This window comes from Mobula birostris, chromosome 32 (genome assembly GCF_030028105.1).
Source record: "Mobula birostris isolate sMobBir1 chromosome 32, sMobBir1.hap1, whole genome shotgun sequence".
NCBI lineage: Eukaryota > Metazoa > Chordata > Chondrichthyes > Myliobatiformes > Myliobatidae > Mobula > Mobula birostris.
The window spans coordinates 15,440,166-15,461,401 of record NC_092401.1 but is presented as its reverse complement, the minus strand read 5'-3'; the positions used below and the strand labels follow the sequence as shown (position 1 = coordinate 15,461,401).

Sequence of the window (21,236 nt, the reverse complement as noted above, 5' to 3'; positions counted from 1 at the left end):
CGGGAGTTATTTACAATATAATGATATAACTCGATTTTCTAATTTCAAGTAGTCCTTACACTGCTAGCTATTCATCAGTTGTTTTCCCATATTTGTTCTCTTTCCCATACCCTCTCTAGCCCCTCTTCGCTCCTTTACATCCCCTGCTCTCCTATTACCACCCACCTACAAACCACACAGTTCACTCCTTCCACTAGCTGTCCTCCATTTACCTTTCTTAATGGGTCTTTTTCACGTCATTCTTACCTATCGGCTTTGAGCTCATTCGGTTCAACAAGAGTTTGACCGCATTGCCCTCACCATTGCTATCTGACGCAAACATCTCAGTTACTCTACTATTTATATAGACTGCCGTTCTGTTTCTACATTTTACATGATGTCTCCCTGTTGTGGTGTGTCTCGTGACTGAAGGTCTCCTTTACTGACGGCATTATTCGCGTAAAAACAGATTCTTCCAGGAATGGGCGTGCATATAGCTGCTCCAATCGGCAGCTTGTACAAAGATTTAAGACTAGAACAAAGATCTGGGGCTACGCCGAGCGAAGTGTGGATCTGTGGTCACTGAGAATTTTGAAAAGATTGCATAAACTGGTGTAATAAAGAGAGCATTGATTTGTACTGGACATCGGCTGTTCGCAGGGTCCCGAAGAATTAACGGGGGGCATGCAATATAGTCAGCTTTAATGCTTGGACAGAAATTTGAAATTTGCAGAAAGTTGTGTGTCTGTTGTGGAATCAGTTGGTGTGCGGACAGCCAGGCTATTGACCTGCTGATGTTGGAGCCTGTAGGCAGAAAAAAAAACAGCAGTTGGAAACGGCAGTGGCGAATATGAAACAATTTACTCAGCAAACGAGCCTCAGTAGCAGGCGGTGAGCGTTGTCGTAAGGAGAATAATCGACACCATCGACCTATGCCGGCGTTGCGAGCCGCTTTAGCAGGAACGCCTTGATTTCAAGAGGTCGGAATGATCGAGTCCTGTGGGGAAAACATGATGAAGCACAAGCTTGAATCGTGAAAGCCAGGTTGCCTCATAAAAAGTATCGACTGTAACCGAGAATTCGATTACCCCTGATCGGAGCTCATTTTCCGAGCCGCGGAGATTCGGAGATACTAAGGGTGAGAAGACGTAATTCACCCAGGTCTGACCGCTGAGTACATAACGGATGGACTCGTGGCAGTTTGGTGTTTTTGAACAGCGGCCAATCAGCGCTCAGGTTTTATTGGCAAGTAGAAAATAAAATAGGGCAGCGCAAACAAAGCGACCATTGTTAAGGCGGCCAGTGTTAGAGAGGGGATTTTGTGGTTTTATCTCTTTGAAACTTCAACGAGGAGAGGCTTCAGTCAGAAAAATCTAAATGATGTTGGTAGAATTTTCCCCATAGCTGTTTATTGTTTTTTCCTTCTTTATATTTAATTAGTTAGAACAGTAGGGATGCCAAGCACAGTAGATAAATGCTCCTGCGGGAGATGTGGGAAAGCGGGGAGACCTCCAGGTTCCCTGACGACTACATCTGCGAGAAATACATCCGGCTACAGCTCCGAACATGGAGTTGGAAATGGGTGAACTCCGGATCATTTGGGAGGCTGAGGTGATGAGAGATAGGACATATAGAAAGGTAGTTAACCCCCAGGTGAAGGATACAGTTAACTAGATAACAGGCAGGAAAGGGAAAGGGATTAAACAGCCAGTGCAGGGTATCCCTGTGGCTATCCACCGAACAACAATTTGGAGACTGTTGAGGGGGATACCGGAGTACTGGAAAGTTATGGCAGTCAGGTGTCTGGAACTGCATCTGGCACTGTGATTCAGAAGGGAAGGGGAGGGAGAAGCGGCGAGATGTGGTGATCAGGTTTTCGTTCGTTAGGGGAACAGAGGGGATGTTCTATGGACGAGACCGAGATTCCCGGATGGTATGTTGCTACCCGAGTGCCAGTGTTCGGCGTATATCCGAATCCGTCGTCGGAACCTCGGGAAGGTGAGAATCCAGAGGTCCTGATACATATAGGTGTCAATGACATAAATAGAATGAGTAAAGAGGTTCTGCAAAGTGAATGCAGGGCGTTAGAAGCTAAGTTAAAGTGCAGGACCTCCGACAACCTTCTAGAATGTTGTGGACCCTATCCGAAGCGTAACTGAACCTGGCACCAGGGAGGCAATATACTATCTGCGTGTGTATATCGCGTCCACAGGATTTTGTCTCCATTCCTTTAATAACAGAATCTCACCTCTCTGCTCTTGTGTGCCACAGCGGCAGATCCAGCGCCAGACACCTGGCTGCTGCGATTCCCCAAATAGAGGTCGTTCCTCTCAAGAGTATCCAAGAATTGTAGAGGGAACGGCCACTTCCTTCTCCTGACGTTCACGCAGTTACCTGCCTCCTGAAACCTAAGGGAGACTACATCTCTATAGCTAATTCTACAACTTATTCATTCTCCAATATGAGCACAAGGTTATCGATCTGCTGCTCCAGTTTCTTAACTTTCTCTGAGGAGCTGTTGCTCGAGGGATCTGCTGCAGATTTGCTTATCTGGGAGAAAAGATATCTCCAAAAAGCCATTCTCCCTGCACTGCCTGTGCCATAACAGTCAAAGAAAGAAAAAATGAAGAGACAGAAGAAACTTACCACACCCAAGCCCGAGAAACCAAAGCCTCTCTAACATTGGCCCACTCACACAATAGCCGCTCTGTTTGCCCCTGCCTTATCCTTATTCTCATTATCTAATGAATCCCATTCACTAACTGGGCGCAGTCCTACTCCGAAAACTGCCGCGAGGAGCTGAGATTTTTAAACTTCAGCTGTGGATTAGACATTGTTTTTGTGGGAGAAGCTAGTAAATGGTTGCATCCTCGACTGGAGGGCTGTGATTCGTAGAGTGACACAATGATTGGTGCTGGGTGCGTTGTATTTTGTCACCTATGTGAATAATCTTGATGGTAACGTGGTTAGATGTATCAGCACTTTTGCAGATGAAAGCAAAATTGCGGGTGTAGTAGACATCGAGGAAAACTCTGTGAGCTTGCAGCAGGATCTGGACCTGCTGAAAAACTAGGCTGAAAAATGCGACAAGGAACTTATGGCAGAAAGTGCGAGGTGCTTCACTTCCGTCGGACCAGCATGAGTAGGCCTTACATTGTTAACGGTAGGCCACCGAGGGGTGCTGTAGAACAAAGTGATCTGGGAATACAGGTTCATAATTTATTTAAAGTGGCATTACAAGTAAACAGGGACGCAAAGAATGCTTTTGTCACATTGGCCTTCATAAATAAAAGTACTGAATACAGCAGATGGAATGTTATGTTGAAGTTGTATAAGACATTGGTGAGGTCTGATTTGGAGTATTGTGTGCAATCTTAGTTACCTATCTATTGGAAAGATTAAACGAGTACAGAGGCAATTTATAAGGATGTTGCCAGAACTGGAGGAGCTCAGTTGTTGGGAAAAAGATGAATAGCTTAGCACTTTATCTAATGGAACATAAAAGACTGAGAGGAGATTATATAGAGATATACAAAACTATGAGTGGTACAAATAGGGTGAATGCAAGCAGGGTATTTCCACTGAGGTCGGGTGGGACTATATCTAGAGGTCATTGATTAAGGGTGAAAGGTGAACAGTTTAAGGGGATAATAAGAGGAAACTTCTTCACTCAGATTCCTGTGAGAGCATGGAAGGAGCTGCAGGCTCAAGTGATGCATACCCGCTCGGTTAAAACGGCTATGTGAAATCTTGATAGGGATATGGATGGTAGGGGTGTATATATGGCTATAGCACAGGTAACGGTGGATGACTCTGCATGGACTAGATAGGAAAGATGCCTGTTTCTGTGTTATACACTATGATTCCATTACAGGCATGCCGGTTTTGCAGCAAGATGTCGGTTGTTGAGGTCGGTTGCTCGACCCACTCTCCGACTCAAAAATAAAAGAGGTTGCAGGCGGAGTAGCAGCAGTTGTAATGTGCCGAGAGAAGCCGTCGATTTTAAAAGTTGATAAGTCAATTATCAAGTCACTTAGTCAAGGTAATGCCGGTCTGCTGGAGAAGGTGGGTCAGTCCTGAAGATGGATGCAGTGGTTTGGAAGGTTTTGATGTTCCGATATTTATTGAAACATATGTTGGGTATTGATAATGGTGAAATGACTGATGTGAATTTATGCACAGGTTACTCAAAGCCAAATGGATGTCCAGCAAGATAATAAGAAAGGAAAAGGCATGTTAGGTTTTATTCTGAGGGTATTTCAATGCAGCAGTAAGTATTTTGTTACATTAGCCGGAATATTGAGAACAGTTTTGTCCTATTAAACAAAATATGACTATAATTACCACGGAATGAGACAATGACGGTTCAAAAGACCTGATCCAGAGTAGCGGGTTGTAGTGATAGTAAGTGCTTCATGGGCAAAAAAAAAATTGTACAGTAAAAAATTCTTATACTGTTTCACCATTCAGTGGCTTCTGCTGGCAATATACCCAGTACCATTCGCAGCTTCTATGTAAACGAAACAAACTGCCGGCATGGAGCAAGACCTGCATTACACTTTACTTTACTTTACTTATTTTAATCTATTATCGCCAAATAATTGGCACTAGAGCGTACAATCATGACAGCGATATTTGATTCTGCGCTTCGAGCTCCCTAGACTACAAACCGTAGTAAATATAGTAAAACATTAAATTATAAATCATAAATAGAAAATAGAAAAGGGAAAGTAAGGTAGTGCAAAAAAAAGAGGGAGGTTCGAATATTTGGAGGGTACAGCCCAGATCCGGGTCAGGATCCGTTCAGCAGTCTTATCACAGTTGGAAAGAAGCTGCTCCCAAATCTGGCCGTACGAGTCTTCAAGCTCCTGAGCTTTCTCCCGGAGGGAAGAGGGGCGAAAAGTGTGTTGGCTGGGTGGGTCGTGTCCTTGATTATCCTGGCAGCACTGCTCCGACAGCGTGCAGTGTAAAGTGAGTCCAAGGAAGGAAGATTAGTTTGTGTGATGTGTTGGGCTGTGTTCACGATCTTCTGTAGCTTCTTTCGGTCTTGGACAGGACAACTTCCGTACCAGGTTGTGATGCACCCTAGAAGAATGCTTTCTACGGTGCATCTATAAAAATTAGTGAGCGTTTTAGGGGACAGGCCAAATTTTTTTTAGCTTTGTCAGGAAGTAAAGGCGCTGGTGGGCCCTCCTGGCAGTGGACTCTGCTTGGTTGGACCAAGTCAGGTCATTTGTGATGTTGACCCCAAGGAACTTTATGCTTTTGACCTATTCCACTCGCGCACCACGGATGTTAATGGGGTCGTGCGGTCTGCTACTCCGTCTAAAGTCAACAACCAATTCTCTCGTCTTGCTGACGTTGAGGGATAGGTTATTGTCTTCACACCATGCCACCAGGTTCTTAATTTCCTCTTTGTACTCAGACTCATCATTACCCGAGATACGGCCTACAATTGTAGTGTCATTAACAAACTTATATATTGAGTTCGATGGAAACTTGGCTACACAATCATGGGTGTACAATGAGTACAGCAGGGGCTGAGTACACAGCCTTGTGGGGCACCGGTGCTCAGAGTGATTGTAGAGGAGAGCTTGTCCTCTAGTTTTACAGCCTGGGTCCTGGCGGTGAGGAAGTTGAAGATCCAGCTGCAGATCTGAGTGCTAAGGCCCAGGTACTGGAGCTTAGGAATCAGTTTATTTGGAATGATGGCATTAAAGGCAGATCTATAGTCAATGAAAAGGAGACTTACATATGCGTCTTTATTCTCCAGTTGTTCTAAGGAGGAATGCAGTGTAGGGACTAATGTAGCAAGTAGCATTTGTCTCATATCACTGCTGCAATAACTATCCATACTGAACTATCAATACAGTTAATTTCCTTTCACTGAAATGGAATCCCAAACTCCAAACCAAACCGATTATGGGAACGGTTCAGTACAGGATTGTCATATTTAGAGCATTTCCACCTGGAAATTCAGAGAATGGGTGAAAGGTTGACAGCATCTGCTAGTCTTCTGGAGGCACCATAGCCAGTAGCATAAATATTGAACTAAAGTTGATATTGAGGTAGGTGTCCTATTAATAATACTACTTCCCTTACTCTTTAATTTAGATACTGGAGTGAAGGGGAACCTAATGATGGAGGCGATGGCGAAGACTGTGCGGAGATATTTGACAATGGAAAATGGAATGACTTGCCGTGTAGTAACATTCAGCATTGGATCTGTGAGAAATCTGCATTGATTCCGCCTTAATATAGCAGTTGGTACGAAAAGAACAATGACCGACTTTCTTAAGATTGAATATGATATACAGATGTTATATCTTATAAGAGCACATTTTAGTCCATCCAAAGTGTGCTAATGTTTTAAAAAGTAATCCAGTCACTCATTCGCTTCTTTTCTGTGGTGTCTTTATCCGAAAAAATACACAATTGTCTCTTTCCTCCACTCCAGCAGTAATAAATTTAGATCATGAATACTTACAAAGTATTAGAGCATTCTTCATCCTTTGCTCACCTCTTGGAAACTGTCTCCCGGCTTTAAGTTATCCAGTATTGGGAGTTGCTTCGTGGTCTCAACCCACCTGAAATTGAAGAACGTTGTGCAGTTTAAACGGATCACCCAGTACGTTCTGCTGCATGAACCCCTACTCTAACTTCCTCAGTAAACTCTTTGAGCTTGAAATGTACTTTACCAGAAAGTAGCTACATTTAGACTGGAGACAGATATGAATGTCCTGATCACTTCAGCGGGAAACTGGCACATAAGCATAATGAAAAGAAGATTGACATTATGTATTTGGGATAAGAGACAATGCAGAGAAATTTGAGGTTAAGTAGAAATAATTATTTTTTTTTAATTAACAGTGATAAACGACGTGATTTTTTTCCGTTTTGAGACAGAAGTGCAGTACAAGACATAAAAGTCTATCAGTTACGAAAATAAATTCTGCAAAGAAACAATAACGAGATAATCTTCAGGTTCAAAAGTTCCAAAGGCTCAAAGGGCCATTTATTGTCAAAGCATACATACATATACAACTCTGAAATTTGTCAGGCTCTCATAACCGTTCAGCCATCTGATGGCAGAGCATAAGGAGCTGTTACTGAATGGTTAGGTATAGTTCTTCAGGCTCCTGTAACTCCCCCTAGATGATAGTAACGACGCATGTCCTAATTGTGAAGGCTGTTAATAATGAATGTGACATTCTTGAGGCACCGCCTTTTTGAAGATGTACTCGACAGTGGAGATGGTTGTACCGTGACACAGCTGGCTAAATTTGTACTCCTCCTCGTCTTCTGGCGATCCTTTTTATTGTAGGCTCCAAACCAGTCAGAATGTTCTCTCTCTTACATCTTGAGGAATTTGTAAGTCTTTGGTAGTATTACAAATCTCCTCAAACTCTGCGTGCTTTGGAGGAAGTATATGTTCATAGATCCCCAATCACAGCAAGTAAAGTTAAAAAGTGGTTAAAATAATCAGACTGGTTGTGTTTATCTATTAGCCAAGAATAACAAGCAATGCAAGATGTACTGGGAATAGCAATAACGATTTGCCTCTCCGTTTGAGCATCGTTTGCACATCAGATGCCGGGTATAAAATGTGTGATATGATTGTTCAGATTAGGGGAAGTAAACAGGATCTAGTCAGGGCTAGAACTGTAGCTACCTGGACTGTTCAAAAGTTTGCCTTGGAATAGAGTAGGCAGATTGGATAATTAATTGAGTAATATTAAATTAGGAAGTACAATCAATCTGTCATTACATAGGAACTATTTGCCTTTTGCAGCAAATAGAACTAGGTGACAAATATTTCAAATTGAAAATACTTCTTTTACGAACAAATGCGCGGGGGAAATCGTTATCTGAAAGGGTGCAAGATGCAGAAACCCTTTCGAAATTTCAGAAAACAGAAGGTTTGTACGCAAGGAACCTTGGCATTTAAGAATAGAGTCCCAGTGTAAGAACATAGCATTAAACTGGACTATATTTTATTTCGACTAACAGAAACAAATTGGGCTAGATGCCAGCGCAACACATCGTAATTGGCCTTTCTGGCTTCGCCATATTTGGATACTCTGCCCTTTTTAGCTATGATGCATTGAGAATCCCAAAACTCCAGTGCTACTTCAAATCAACCTCTTCATTCTTTAAGACTTGGAATAAATTCTAAACAGTTTTTAATCCAGTCGACCATAGGCGGAAAGTAGACTGAACTTGGGGTGTGTTACTCTGAGTGCCGGATAGTCCATCTTTTCTCTGCACTCCCATCTCTTTCCCGCTGTGCCTCCAGAATTTGGTTTTTTTTGCCGGCTAATAATGACAAAATTCTGTCGAGGTGGACTTCAAATAAAGCATATCCTACGGATCCGTTGCTTTAATGAACTTCTATGTATATGCTGTTGCATAATATAGCTGCCCAACACTGGAAGTCGTAGGCACATTTAAAATCTCTAAAGCAGAACATCTTCTACTGAAGGATAGTAACATCACCAATGTCTTCTCTATCCTACTCATAGCCCACTTGTATACTGCCATATTTCTCCGCTTATGTGTGACCATTTGGATTTTGGCGGTTTAGTGATTTAACGGCGGTGTTTTTCGATCTCTGGGAACTTGAAGTACTGTATATAATCTGCAGAATCTTTATGTTCCTTTTTTCTGCTGATAAGATGCTTAATAAAGGATAAATGCTGATTCCATGATCTGAATCTCGGGTGTCATTGTGTTCCATTAAACCATTCACTGACGTCAGAAGAATAGAGTAAAACCTTTGTTGTATCTAATGTCTGTTTTGCAGTGTACTCTAATCGCCGTTCATGCTGAATCCAGCCACCCTGCATTAATTCGTGCCACAGCCAGCGGCAAATTTCTTTAGCCAGTATTCAGGTTGAAACACACAACTACGTTTAAAAAGCAGTTTCATGCATCTATAGAATAACGTTGCTCTATTATTTCACACATTTTTTTCTGAAAGACCGGTTGTACAAATGAGTATAAAGATTTGTTTTGTTATTCAAATCAAAAATTAATGACAAGAAAATCCAAAGGGATGCCCAAATCTTCTTCCTTTGTTACAAGCACAAAACATTCTACAGATATTGCAAATTCAGAGTAATGCACACAAAATGCAATATAAACTCAGCAGTCAGGCGGTGTCTATAGAAAGGAATAAATATCCGATTGTTTAGGATACCTTACATTAGGGCTGGAAATAAAGGCAGAAGAAAAAAAAATAAGATTGTTGGGACGGGGGAGGGGGAAGTAGAAAGATTGTGATTGTTCTTATTTCTGTTGCCGCTGATCGTCCACTGTGCTGGTTGAACTCAACATTTTGGAGTAGGTTTACACTGGAGATTTTCTAATCATTTTCCCAGGAAAGATCAGTGTGCGTAAACACGAGGAAGTCTGCAGCTGTTATAAATGCAGCTTGTGTGTTGCTTAATATCAAGGTACAGCTAGAAATATACATTTCACCCTCCCCTCACACAACAACTTTATTTTATATTAAATCCAGTGCGTTCCCAATCGGACAAGAACACTTCTGGCCCCATTACTTTGTTCCACTGCGGGGACAATGAAATATGTGAATCGTAAGTACCATAAAACTGACAGAATCAGCAAATCTCGACAGTACACATATCTGGAAACAAATAACAGTGGATAAATAAAGAATTAGCAGCGGGGAGAGGCCATAAACAAAACCTTACCTTCAGTAATGGCGAATCTTTGCATGTGATTGCTCAACAGAGGGCTGATTGTTCGCTAGGAGGGCCGGGTAGATCGTTCATCGTCAGATCCATACCCCGACTGAAGCATGTATTGTTTACCAAAACACAGTCGCTCCATGTGGTAGAGTCATAAAGTTATAGAAACATACAGCATAGAAACAGGCCATTCCGCCGGTCTCGTCTGTGCCTATTCATTTAACCTACATACTCTCATGGAGCATAATACTTTGTATCCCTACCATCCATGTACCTATCCAAACGTCTCTTAAACTTTGCAATCGAACTCGCATGCACCTCCTCACGCTCTCACAACCCTCAGAGTGAAAAGATTTAGCCTCATATTTCCGTCGAACTTTTTACCCCCTTTTACCCTTCATCCATGACCTCCAGTTGTAGTCCCACCTGACGTCAGTGATTAAAAAATCCTGCTTGCACTAACCCTATCTATACCCTCATATTTTGTCTATCTCGATCAAATCTCCCCTCCATCTCTAAGTTCTAGCAAATAAAGTCCCAACGTATTCAATTCTTTTTCTCAGGTCCTCCAGTCTCAGTCACATCCTTGCATATTTTTTCTGTTCTCTTTCAACCTTTTTTGCATCTTTTTTGTAGGTAAGTGACCAAAACTGCACACAATACTACAAATTAGCCCCCCGAACAGTATTTTCTCTAACTTAAACATAACATGACAAAGTCTGTACTTTGAACTGGTACCCTCAACCAACGTGTCAAAGGTGTTCGTTATGACCCGATCTACCTTGTACCGCTACTTTCAATAAATTATGGACCTGTATTCCCAGATCAATTTGTTCTACCGCACTCTTCAGTGCATTATCTTTCACCGTATATGACCTGCCCAGGCTGGTCCTGCCGAAGTGCAACACCTTGCACTTGCCTGCATTACATTCCAGCTGCAATCGTCAGCCTATTTTTCCAGCTAGTCCAGATCCCTCTGCAACACATGGAACCTTCCTTGCTCTCCGTTACACGTTCTCTGTATGCGCCATGCGCAACTTTGCTGATACCGTTAATCACTTTATCATAGAAAGCAGGAATATACATGATAAACAACAACGGACCCAGCACCGATCTCTGCGGTACTCTACTAGTCACAAGCCTCTTGTCTGAAGCAACCATTCACGACCAGTATCTGGCTTATCCCACGAAGCGAATGGGAACACAATCAAATTCTCCTCTAACCGGTCCCTTAGAAAACCTTCCAAAAGCTTTCCCACCAGTGAGGTCAGACTCACCGGCCTATAAATTCCTATTTTTTTTTGCAACTTTGTAACTTAAAAACTAACAAAAACACATAATTATAACATATAGTTACAGCAGCGCAAAGCAATTCCGTAATTTGATAAGAACAGACCATGGGCACGGTAAAATTCTCAGATTCTCTCGAAAGTCCCATCATCTCACCAGACCGTAAACCACCAGCGCCGCCAACTTGCCGATGCAGTATCCCGGAAGCGTCCGACCACGGTTCGACTCCGAGTCCGTCCGAAAAACTCCGAGCCTTCGACCACCTATTCGACACAGAGCACCAAGCACCATCTCTGCCGAGCGTTTCGACCCCGGCCCCAGCATCAGGCGATACGCAAAGCCGAGGATTTGGGGACTTCGTCTCCGGAGATTCTCCATCGCACAGTAGCAGCGGTAGCGAAGCAGGCATTTCAGAAGTTAATCCAGATGTTCCTCTGCGCTTTCTCACGGCTGTCCCCATCAAGTCCGGATTGTGCATGGCACTCCTAATTACACATATCGATATTCATTCGGAACGGCCGCGCGTGCTGCGTCGCGCCGCCATCTTCTCCTCCCTCCTTAATTTAACGGTATTAAATTAATACCGTTCTTTTAACAGCGTCTGTCAAAAACCCTAACCTATCTTTTCCCTCCACGTGGACTAAGTTAAGCAGGGAGCTTTGACTTCGCTGTGTTCCTGTCAAGATTTCATAAGTTTGAAACAAACTGAAGAGAATTACTACAAATGCAATTACAAAGAAACAGTATTTGACTGCAATAAGAGCATTATTACTGCAATATTGTCGTCCACTTCTAGCAGACTGTCTGACAGAGTTCACAGACTCCAGGGCAGTGTCCGAGGCTGTGACATAGACTGCATAAATAGTAAGTTTGTGGAAGAAACCAGATAGGTGGTATCGAAGAATCTGAAGAATTTTTATTAAAACTACAGGAGGATCTGATCATAATTGACCCAAAGATTGGTAAATGGCTTTTGATTTGGATAAAGGCGAAGTGTTGCAGTTATGGAAATCAAATCAGTATAGGATTAATACAGTGAATGGTCGGGACTCGTGGTGTATTCTGCAGGAATGCATGTGCATGGTTCCCTGATGGGCCAGTGAAAGGGGATAAGGAAGTGCTTGGCATACTGGCTTCAATCAATCATCGCATAGAGAATATGATTTGGGACTTAACATGATATTCGTAGATGAGTCGGCATTTGGAATATTGTGCAGACTCATGACTGTCCATTTAAAGTGAAGATTACATTAATTTGAAGAGAATGTAAAATAAAATTCAGGACGATACTAACAGATTCAAAGAGTTGTTATACGGAGAGGCTGGGCAAGTTGGGACATCATTCCTGGGAGTGTAGGAGAATGAGGGGCGATCTTCTAGAGATGGGAAAAATCAGGAGGGGTCTCAGTAAGGGGAAGATGTATACTGTTTTCCGCAGCATTGAAGCATTAAGAACAAGAAGCCATAGATTTAAGATGGGAGTGGAGAGATTTAATAGGACCCTAAGCAGGAACTTTTTTTTTCAGTAGAAACGTGGTTAATACATGTAATGTCCAGCCAAAGGACATAGTTGGGACAGGAGCATTAACAATATTTAAAAAAGATACTTGGAGAGTTACATGGATAGGAAAGGTGCAGAAGGGTCTGTGACAAAAGTTGGAAAGTACAAAAAGCTTGAATCGCTACTTGATAGTCTGTATGAACCCATAAGGCCTTAAGAGCATAAGATATAGGAGTATCGAGTCTGCTCCGCCATATAATCATAGTAGATCCTTAGTCTACCCTCCTCAACCTCACTTCCCAGCCTTCTCCCTGTAATCTTTGATGCAGTGTCCAATCAGGAACCGATGAATCTCTGCCTTAAATATACCCAACGACTTGGCTTCCACAGCTGCCTGTGGTAATCAGTTCAACATGTTCACCATCCTTTATCTAAAGAAATTTCTCTGTTTTAAATGGCCGCCCTCTATTCCGAGGCTATGCCCTCTTGTACTAGACTCCCCCACCATGGGAAACATCCCTTTCACGTCTATTCTATTTGGGTCTTTCAACATTCAAAAGGTTGTAGTGCGACCCCTCTCATCCTTCCTTGTATGATAACTATTTCACTCTTGGAACCTTCTCTAATATCAGCACATCTTTTCTTAGATGAGGGGCCCAGATCTGTTCACAATACTGAAGGTGAGGCCTCACCAGGGCCTTTGAAAGCCTCAGTATCATATCTTTGTACTTGTATTCTAGACCTCTTGAAATGAATCCTAATATTGCATTTGCCTTCCTCAACACCGATTCTACATGCAAGTTAACGTTTAGCGTATTCTGCTCAAGGACACCCAAATCCCTTTGCAATTCAGATTTTTGGAATTTCTCCACGTATATAAAATGGTCTATACATTTAATCTTACTACCAAAATGCATGACCAAGCATTTCCCAACATTGCATTTCCTTTACCACTCTCTCGCCCATTCCTCTAATCTGTCTAAGTCCTTCTGCAGCATACCTGTTTCCTCCACACTACCTGCCTCTCCACCAGTCTTCGTATTATCTGCAAACTTAGCAACAAGGCCATCCATTCTATCCTCTAAATCATTGATATACAGTACATCATAAAAAGAAGCTGTCCCAATACCACCCCTACTGAACACCACTAGTCATTGTCAGCCAATCACATATGAATCCTGTTATTCCCATTCGCTGCCTCCTACCAATCAGCCAATGCTATAATCATGGCAGTAACTACTCTGTAATGCCATGGGCTCTTAACTTGGTAAGCAGCCTGAGGTGTGACATCTTGTCAAAGGTCTCCTGAAAGTCTAAATATATAACATCCAATACATGCCCTTTATATATCTTACATGTAATTTCCGCAAAGAATTACAACAAGTTCGTTAGGCTAGATTTTCCCTCATGGAAACCATGACGACTTAACCTATCTGCTCTTGTGTCACCAACTACTCCATAAGTTCATTCTTAACAACGGACTCCATAATATTCCTGACCACTGAAACCAGACTAACTGATTCATAATTTTCTCTCTGCTGCCTTCCTCCTTTTTGTAAGTGGAATGACACTGGCAGTTTTTCAGACCTCTGGCACAATGCCAGTTCCAATGATTTTTGAAGGATCATTACTACTGCCTCCACAATCTCTACCGCTACCTCTTTCAGTTCATCTGGCCTGGGTGAATGGTATACCCTTAGGTCTTCCGGGTTTCTGAGCACCTCCTCCCTTGTAGTTGCAACTGTGCTCACTTCTCTTCCGTTACACCTGTCAGCTCTGGCACACTGCTCGTGTCTTCCATGGTCAAGACTGATGCAAAATTCTCAGTTAGTCAATCTGCCATCTCCATGGCCCCCATTGTTATTGCTCCGGCCTTATTTTCTAGCGGTTGTATATATATTCTCATCGCTTTTTTTATTTTTACATACTTGAAAATGCTTTTACAATCCAGTTTGATATTGTTTGCTAGCTTGCTTTCATCTTTTCCCTCCTAATGATTCTTTTCGTTGCTCTCTGAAGGATTTTAAAATCGTCTTTCTTTCCACTAGTGTTTGCTTTGTTGTATGGCCCCTGGTTTGCTCTTATATTAGCTTTGACTTTCCTTGTCAGCCATGGTTGTACCAGCTTGTCATTTCAGTATTTATTTGTTTTTGGAATACATCTATCCTGCATCTTCCCCTATTTTCCTAGAAACTGCTGCTCTGCTGTAATTCCTGCCAGCAATTCCTTCCAATTTACTTTTACCAACTCCTCTCTTATACCACCGTAATTTTCTTTTCTCCACTGAAATACTGCTCCATAAGACTTTTATTTCTCCCTACACAATTCCAAGTTGAATTCAATCATATTGTGAGAACTGTGTCTGAAGGATTCTTTTACCTTAAGATCCCTAATCAGCTCTGGTTCATTACATAACACCCAATCTAGTATAGCTGATCCCCTGGTCAGCTGAACAGCAAACTGCTCCTAAAAGCCATCTGGTAGTCATTCAACAAACTCACTCTCTCGGGATCCATTTCCAACCTGATTTTCCCGATCGACTTGCATGTTGAAATCTCCCATGACTATCATAACAATGCCCTTTGACACAGCTTTTCTCTTTCCGTTTGTAATCTGTGGTCCACATCCCAGCTACTGTTGAGATGACTGTATCTAACTGCCTTCAGGGTCCTATTATCCCTGAAGTTTCTGAACTCAACGTTCAAGGCTTCAACATCTTCCGATCATATGTCACGTCTCTTTACTGATTTCATGTATTTTTTTACCAGCAGAATCACGCCACCCGTCTTCCTTCCTTCTTATCCCTCCGAAACAACGTGTAAACTTGGGCATTCAGCTCCCACCTGCATTCGTGCATTGAGATATAACTCACTGAGTGCTGCATTTGGTACCCTTTTTGATTCTGCATACCTAATGCACTGATACTCACTCTAGTGGTTGCAATTATTCCCTATCATCTGTATGCCCTTTCTGACAGTCTGTCTGCAAGGTATCTTTGCTTTTTTAGCATCCGTCCTATCCTGAATGTTTTCACTTCGGTTCACGCCCCCCTGCTAAATGCGTTTAAGCCCTTCCCAATAACAGTCACAAACCTGCCCGCGAGATTATTGGTTACCCTTCGGGTTCAGGTGCAGCCCGTTATTTTTGATAAGGTCATATCTCACCCAGAAGAAATCCCAATGATCCAAGAACCTGAAGCCCCACCCTTTGCACCAGTTTCTCAGCCACGCATAAGTTTGCATCTCATCCTGTTTCTACACTAACTGGCGCGTGACAACGGCAGCTATTCAGAAATTACTACCCGGGAGATCCTGCTGCTCTGCTTTCTACCTAGTTCTCGAAATTCTCTTTTCAGGACTTCTTTGTTTTTCCTTCCTAGGTCATTAGTACGAATACGTTCCAAGACTGCTCTTATTCCCTCTCTAAAATGTTGACTTTTTATCAGCGGTGATATAATTTTAATGATCTGTTTCAATTCTTTGGGTATGGACACACAACATTGCAGAATTACATATTTGCACTGGCAGCGAATTGCGTTTGACAGGGTGCATTGGGATATTATAAATATCCGTGGCTGGTCCAAAGGCATCTGACTATTTGGGACAATTATAAAAGTATGCAATTCTATCAATAATATATATATTCAATTAAAACTGACACATCTTGAAGAAAGAGAACAATTCAACTGGCATTAATACTATTGGGCCACTGAATCCAATCAGTGTGTGTGTGTGTGTGTGTGTGTGTGTATATGTATATATAAGGCTGAAGAAATGGAACGAAAGAATTGTTCTGGGGCAGCGGGTATGGAAACGATACGCCAAAGAACTTCCTCCCGTTTAGTTTCCGTAGAGTCAAACTGTACCCACTGGAGGCTGTGGAAGAGCAAAGGATCGGAAGGAATATCCAGGCAATTCCGGACAATGCTTCTCACCGTCTGCATGCCACCTTGGCTGAACACAGGAGTAATTTTATTTGTAGACTAAGACAACTGCGCTGCTCCAAGGAGCACTATATGAAGACATTCTTACTCTCGGCCATTAGGCTCGATAATGAGCAAACCTACATCCACGGATGCGATGACGCCCTCCTGTTAGACGGTTTGATGCAACTTGTCTTTTAAATTCTTTATCACTTCTCTTCTAATATTTGTATATTTGGATATCTGTGCACTTGTAAAGCTACTCTGGCACTGTAATTTCCTTTGGGATCAACAGAGTATATACCTAACCATTCTCAGATACTTCTAAAGGATGAACTGCAGCTCGAGTTAAACGATTCCTGCTTCTAAAACACCGGACTATACAGAGAGAAAAAATAAACTCGTGTATCTGTTGTGCCAAAACGTCAGGGGGGGAAAGTACCAGTCCTGTTGATTGCACTCAATCAGGAGACGTTCAAACAAGATGAAGGAATCGGAGATTTCGCTATCAAGGGACATGTATTAATCGACAAAATGTTCTTTAGGTTGCTGCGGACACTGCGTGGGTCCAGGCCTCATCACAGTTTTCGTCGAACTGTGGATAACAAACCTAAGATACAGTAGAGAGAGTTATTTCCCTTGATATCAAGAGAATTGTACAAGGTCTGGTGGGTGCCAGTCAATTGGCATCAAAGACAAATACTCCAAACAGAGATTTACCTCACAAAAAAGAATACAGCTGTGGTAGGAGCAAAACGTCACAAAATAATACGGCGCTCCAAGTAGACACAAAGAAACTTCAGTGTATATAAATCTCCAAAGCTCTGGCATGGCAAATCTTAAACATAATGGAATATCGAGATGAATTTGGAAAACCCAGCGTACGCACATTGGACCAAATGATCTGCGCATGGAGCATGAAGTTTCTAAATATAAGTTACATCAGAAAGAGGATTTGAAAACAAACTCATTAAGATTGAATAACCCTGAGATGCATGGAAACTTCTTTGTGTGTGTGTGTGTGTGTGTGTGTGTGTGTGTGTGTGCGCGCGCGCGCGCACATACATTCCATTAATTATGTAATTGCATACTACGGATCGTGGACTTAATTCAATTGCGTAACCTCATCATACCAAATGAGCATTTCTTTCAACCAAGTGAGTAATTGGATTCAAGTCCTTCGTTACCTGTGTATGTGCTCAATGAACGTGTAATCACATTCCATCCATTGTGTTCTCCATCTTATCAATCGTGCGGTACCATTTAAATAATGAGCGTGTACTGTCAGCTCTTAACTCTATACACGGAATACTGTCGATTGGGCACAATTTTCCACTGACTGCCTATTCCATTTCAATTGAAATTAGAATCGCATTCTATTATCCATTCCATATATTATGTAAACCATTCATTCAATAATGTGGTCGATACTATTAAGTATGTCATTTTTATCTATGAAGAGTGCACTCCATTCCACCAGCTTGTACAGCACACCAGTAAGAAAATATTTCATTCCAGTGAGTGAGATGCGAATTTCATCTTATTCCATATTCCATTAAATGTTTGGTATTATTCCATAAACTGTGCAAATATTTTCCATTTATTTTCTTCCCCGGACCATTAATTTGGTATCTTGTACTACCCAGTACATGACGTATGTGTAACCATTTAATTAAAACAAGTTCAGTTGTATATATCACTGATGCCATCAATATAAACATCACACTTCATGGAACGTATATCCAACGTAATTGAACCTGATATACAGTTCATAATTTGTGTGATTACTCATTAGGTATTACGTATTTAAGCAACGAGCATCGGATTTTATTCCACGCGAGGTGTACCCCATTGCTCTGGCTGTGCATGGCTGAGCTCCCTTAAGCCCAGCGTTCTATCAAGCATACAAATCCAATTCGATGGTCCAGTCTAGGAAGTGGGTGCTTCCTTTTAATGACAGTGTACATTCAAACCTTTGAGTGTGCATTTCCATTCAAACAATCATGTACAGTATGTTATAACATTTGGCTCAGCCCAATCCCTTCTGTGACGAAAATCCTAGACGAGGGTGGTATGGACCAAGTGCTGAAGTATTCGAGACGACACTCGACACGATTTTGAGATTGTGAGGAGAGCAAGGTTCTTGTCTAGATGCTACATGAGAACCCAAACGAGCCAGAAATCCAAAACGTAACCACAGAGTGAACTAAATACAAACATAGACATAGAATAGCACAGCACAGTACAGGCCCTCCGGCCCACAATGTTGTGCCGACCCTCAATCCCTGCCCTCCATATAAGCCCCCACCTTAGATCCCTCTATATACCTGTCTAGTAGTCTCTTAAACTTCACTAGTGTATCTGCCTCCACCACTGACTCAGGCAGTGCATTTCACGCACCAACCACTCTCTGAGTAAAAAAACCTTCCTCTAATATCCCCCTTGAACTTCCCACCCCTTACCTTAAAGCCATGTCCTCTTGTATTGAGCAGTGGTGCCCTGGGAAGAGGCGCTGGCTATCCACTCTATCTATTCCTCTTATTATCTTGTACACCTCTATCATGTCTCCTCTCATCCTCCTTCTTCCAAAGAGTAAAGCCCTAGATCCCTTAATCTCTGATCATAATGCATACTTTCTAAACCAGGCAGCATCCTGGTAAATCTCCTCTGTACCCTTTCCAATGCTTCCACATCCTTCCTATAGTGAGGTTACCAGAACTGGACACAGTACTCCAAGTGCGGCCTAACCAGAGTTTTATAGAGCTGCATCATTACATCGCGACTCTTAAACTCTATCCCTCGACTTATGAAAGCTAACACCCCATAAGCTTTCTTATCTACCCTATCCCCCTGTGAGGCAACTTTCAGGGATCTGTGGACATGTACCCCAAGATCCCTCTGCTCCTCACCCTACCAAGTATCCTGCAATTTACTTTGTACTGTGCCTTGGAGTTTGTCCTTCCAAAGTGTACCACCTCACACTTCTCCGGGTTGAACTCCATCTGCCACTTCTTAGCCCACTTCTGCATCCTATCAATGTCTTTCTGCAATCTTTGACAATCCTCTACACTATCTACAACACAACCAACCTTTGTGTCGTCTGCAAACTTGCCAACCCACCCTTCTACCCCCACATCAAGGTCGTTAATAAAAATCACGAAAAGTAGAGGTCCCAGAACGGATCCTTGTGGGACACGACTAGTCACAATCCTCCAATCTGAATGTACTCCCTCCACCACCACCCTCTGCCTTCTGCAGGCAAGCCAATTCTGAATCCACCTGGCCAAACTTCCCTCGATCCCATGCCTTCTAACTTTCTGAATAAGCCTACTGTGTGGAACCTTGTCAAATGCCTTACTAAAATCCATATAGATCACATCCACTGCACTACCCTCATCTATATGCCTGATCACCTCCTCAAAGAACTCTATCAGGCTTGTTAGACACGATCTGCCCTTCACAAAGCCATGCTGACTGTCCCTGATCAGACCATGATTCTCTAAATGCCTATAGATCCTATCTCTAAGAATCTTTTCCAACAGCTTTCCCACCACAGACGTAAGGCTCACTGGTCTATAATTACCCGGACTATCCCTACTACCTTTTTTGAACAAGGGAACAACATTCGCCTCCCTCCAGTCCTCCGGTACCATTCTCGTGGACAACGAGGACATAAAAATCCTAGCCAGAGGCTCGGCAATCTCTTCTCTCGCCTCGTGGAACAGCCTGAGAAATATTCCGTCAGGCCCCGGAGACTTATCTGTCCTAATGTATTTTAACAACTCCAACACCTCTTCTCCCTTAACATCAACATGCTCCAGAACATCAACCTCACTCATATTGTCCTCACCATCATCAAGTTCCCACTCATTGGTGAATACTGAAGAGAAGTATTCATTGAGGACCTCGCTCACTTCCACAGCCTCCAGGCACATCTTCCCACCTTTATCTCTAATCGGTCCTACTTTCACTCCTGTCATCCTTTTGTTCTTCACATAATTGAAGAATGCCTTGGGGTTTTCCTTTACCTTACTCGCCAAGGCCTTCTTATCCCCCCTTCTTGCTCTTCTCAGCCCTTTCTTAAGCTCCTTTCTTGCTTCCCTATATTCCTCAATAGACCCATCTGATCCTTGCTTCCAAAACCTCATGTATGCTGCCTTCTTCCTCCTGAATGGATTTTCCACCTCACTTGTCACCCATGGTTCCTTCACCCTACCATTCTTTATCTTCCTCACCGGGACAAATTTATCCCTTACATCCCGCAAGAGATCTCTAAACATCGACCACATGTCCATAGTACGTTTCCCTGCAAAAACATCATCCCAATTCACACCCGCAAGTTCTAGCCTTATAGCCTCATAATTTGCCTTTCCCCAATTAAAAATTTTCCTGTCCTCTTTGATTCCATCCTTTTCCATGATAATTATGAAGGCCAGGGAGCGGTGGTCATTGTCCCCCAGATGCTCACCCACTGAGAGATCGGTGACCTGACCCGGTTCATTACCTAGTACTAGATCTAGTATGGCATTCCCCCTGGTCGGCCTGTCCATATACTGTGACAGGAATCCATCCTGGACACACTTAACAAACTCTGCCCCATCTAAACCCTTGGAACTAATCAGGTGATAATCAATATTAGGGAAGTTAAAGTCACCCATGATAACAACCCTGTTATTTTTGCACCTTTCCAAAATCTGCCTCCCAATCTGCTCCTCTGTATCCCTGCTGCTACCAGATGAGATGAGGATTGGGAATTAAACCTTCTTCTTCTTTTTCTGTGCTAACCGCATCTCGCACCTTTCAAGAGGCTGCCATACCTCCACTTACTACAATG

The 21,236-nt window shown here is 42.6% G+C and overlaps 1 protein-coding gene across 2 annotated transcripts in view; it reads left to right on the top strand.

Moving 5' to 3' along the window:
* Positions 1–6,452, top strand: part of LOC140191181 (C-type lectin domain family 10 member A-like) — a 59,461-nt gene extending 53,009 nt beyond the window's left edge. For both annotated transcript variants that reach the window (XM_072248337.1, XM_072248336.1), the window contains one exon: positions 6,094–6,452. In XM_072248337.1, the coding sequence (XP_072104438.1) occupies positions 6,094–6,235 (142 nt within the window). In that variant the 3' untranslated portion in view covers positions 6,236–6,452. The remainder of the gene's footprint in view (positions 1–6,093) is intronic.
* Positions 6,453–21,236: the final 14,784 nt, after the last annotated feature.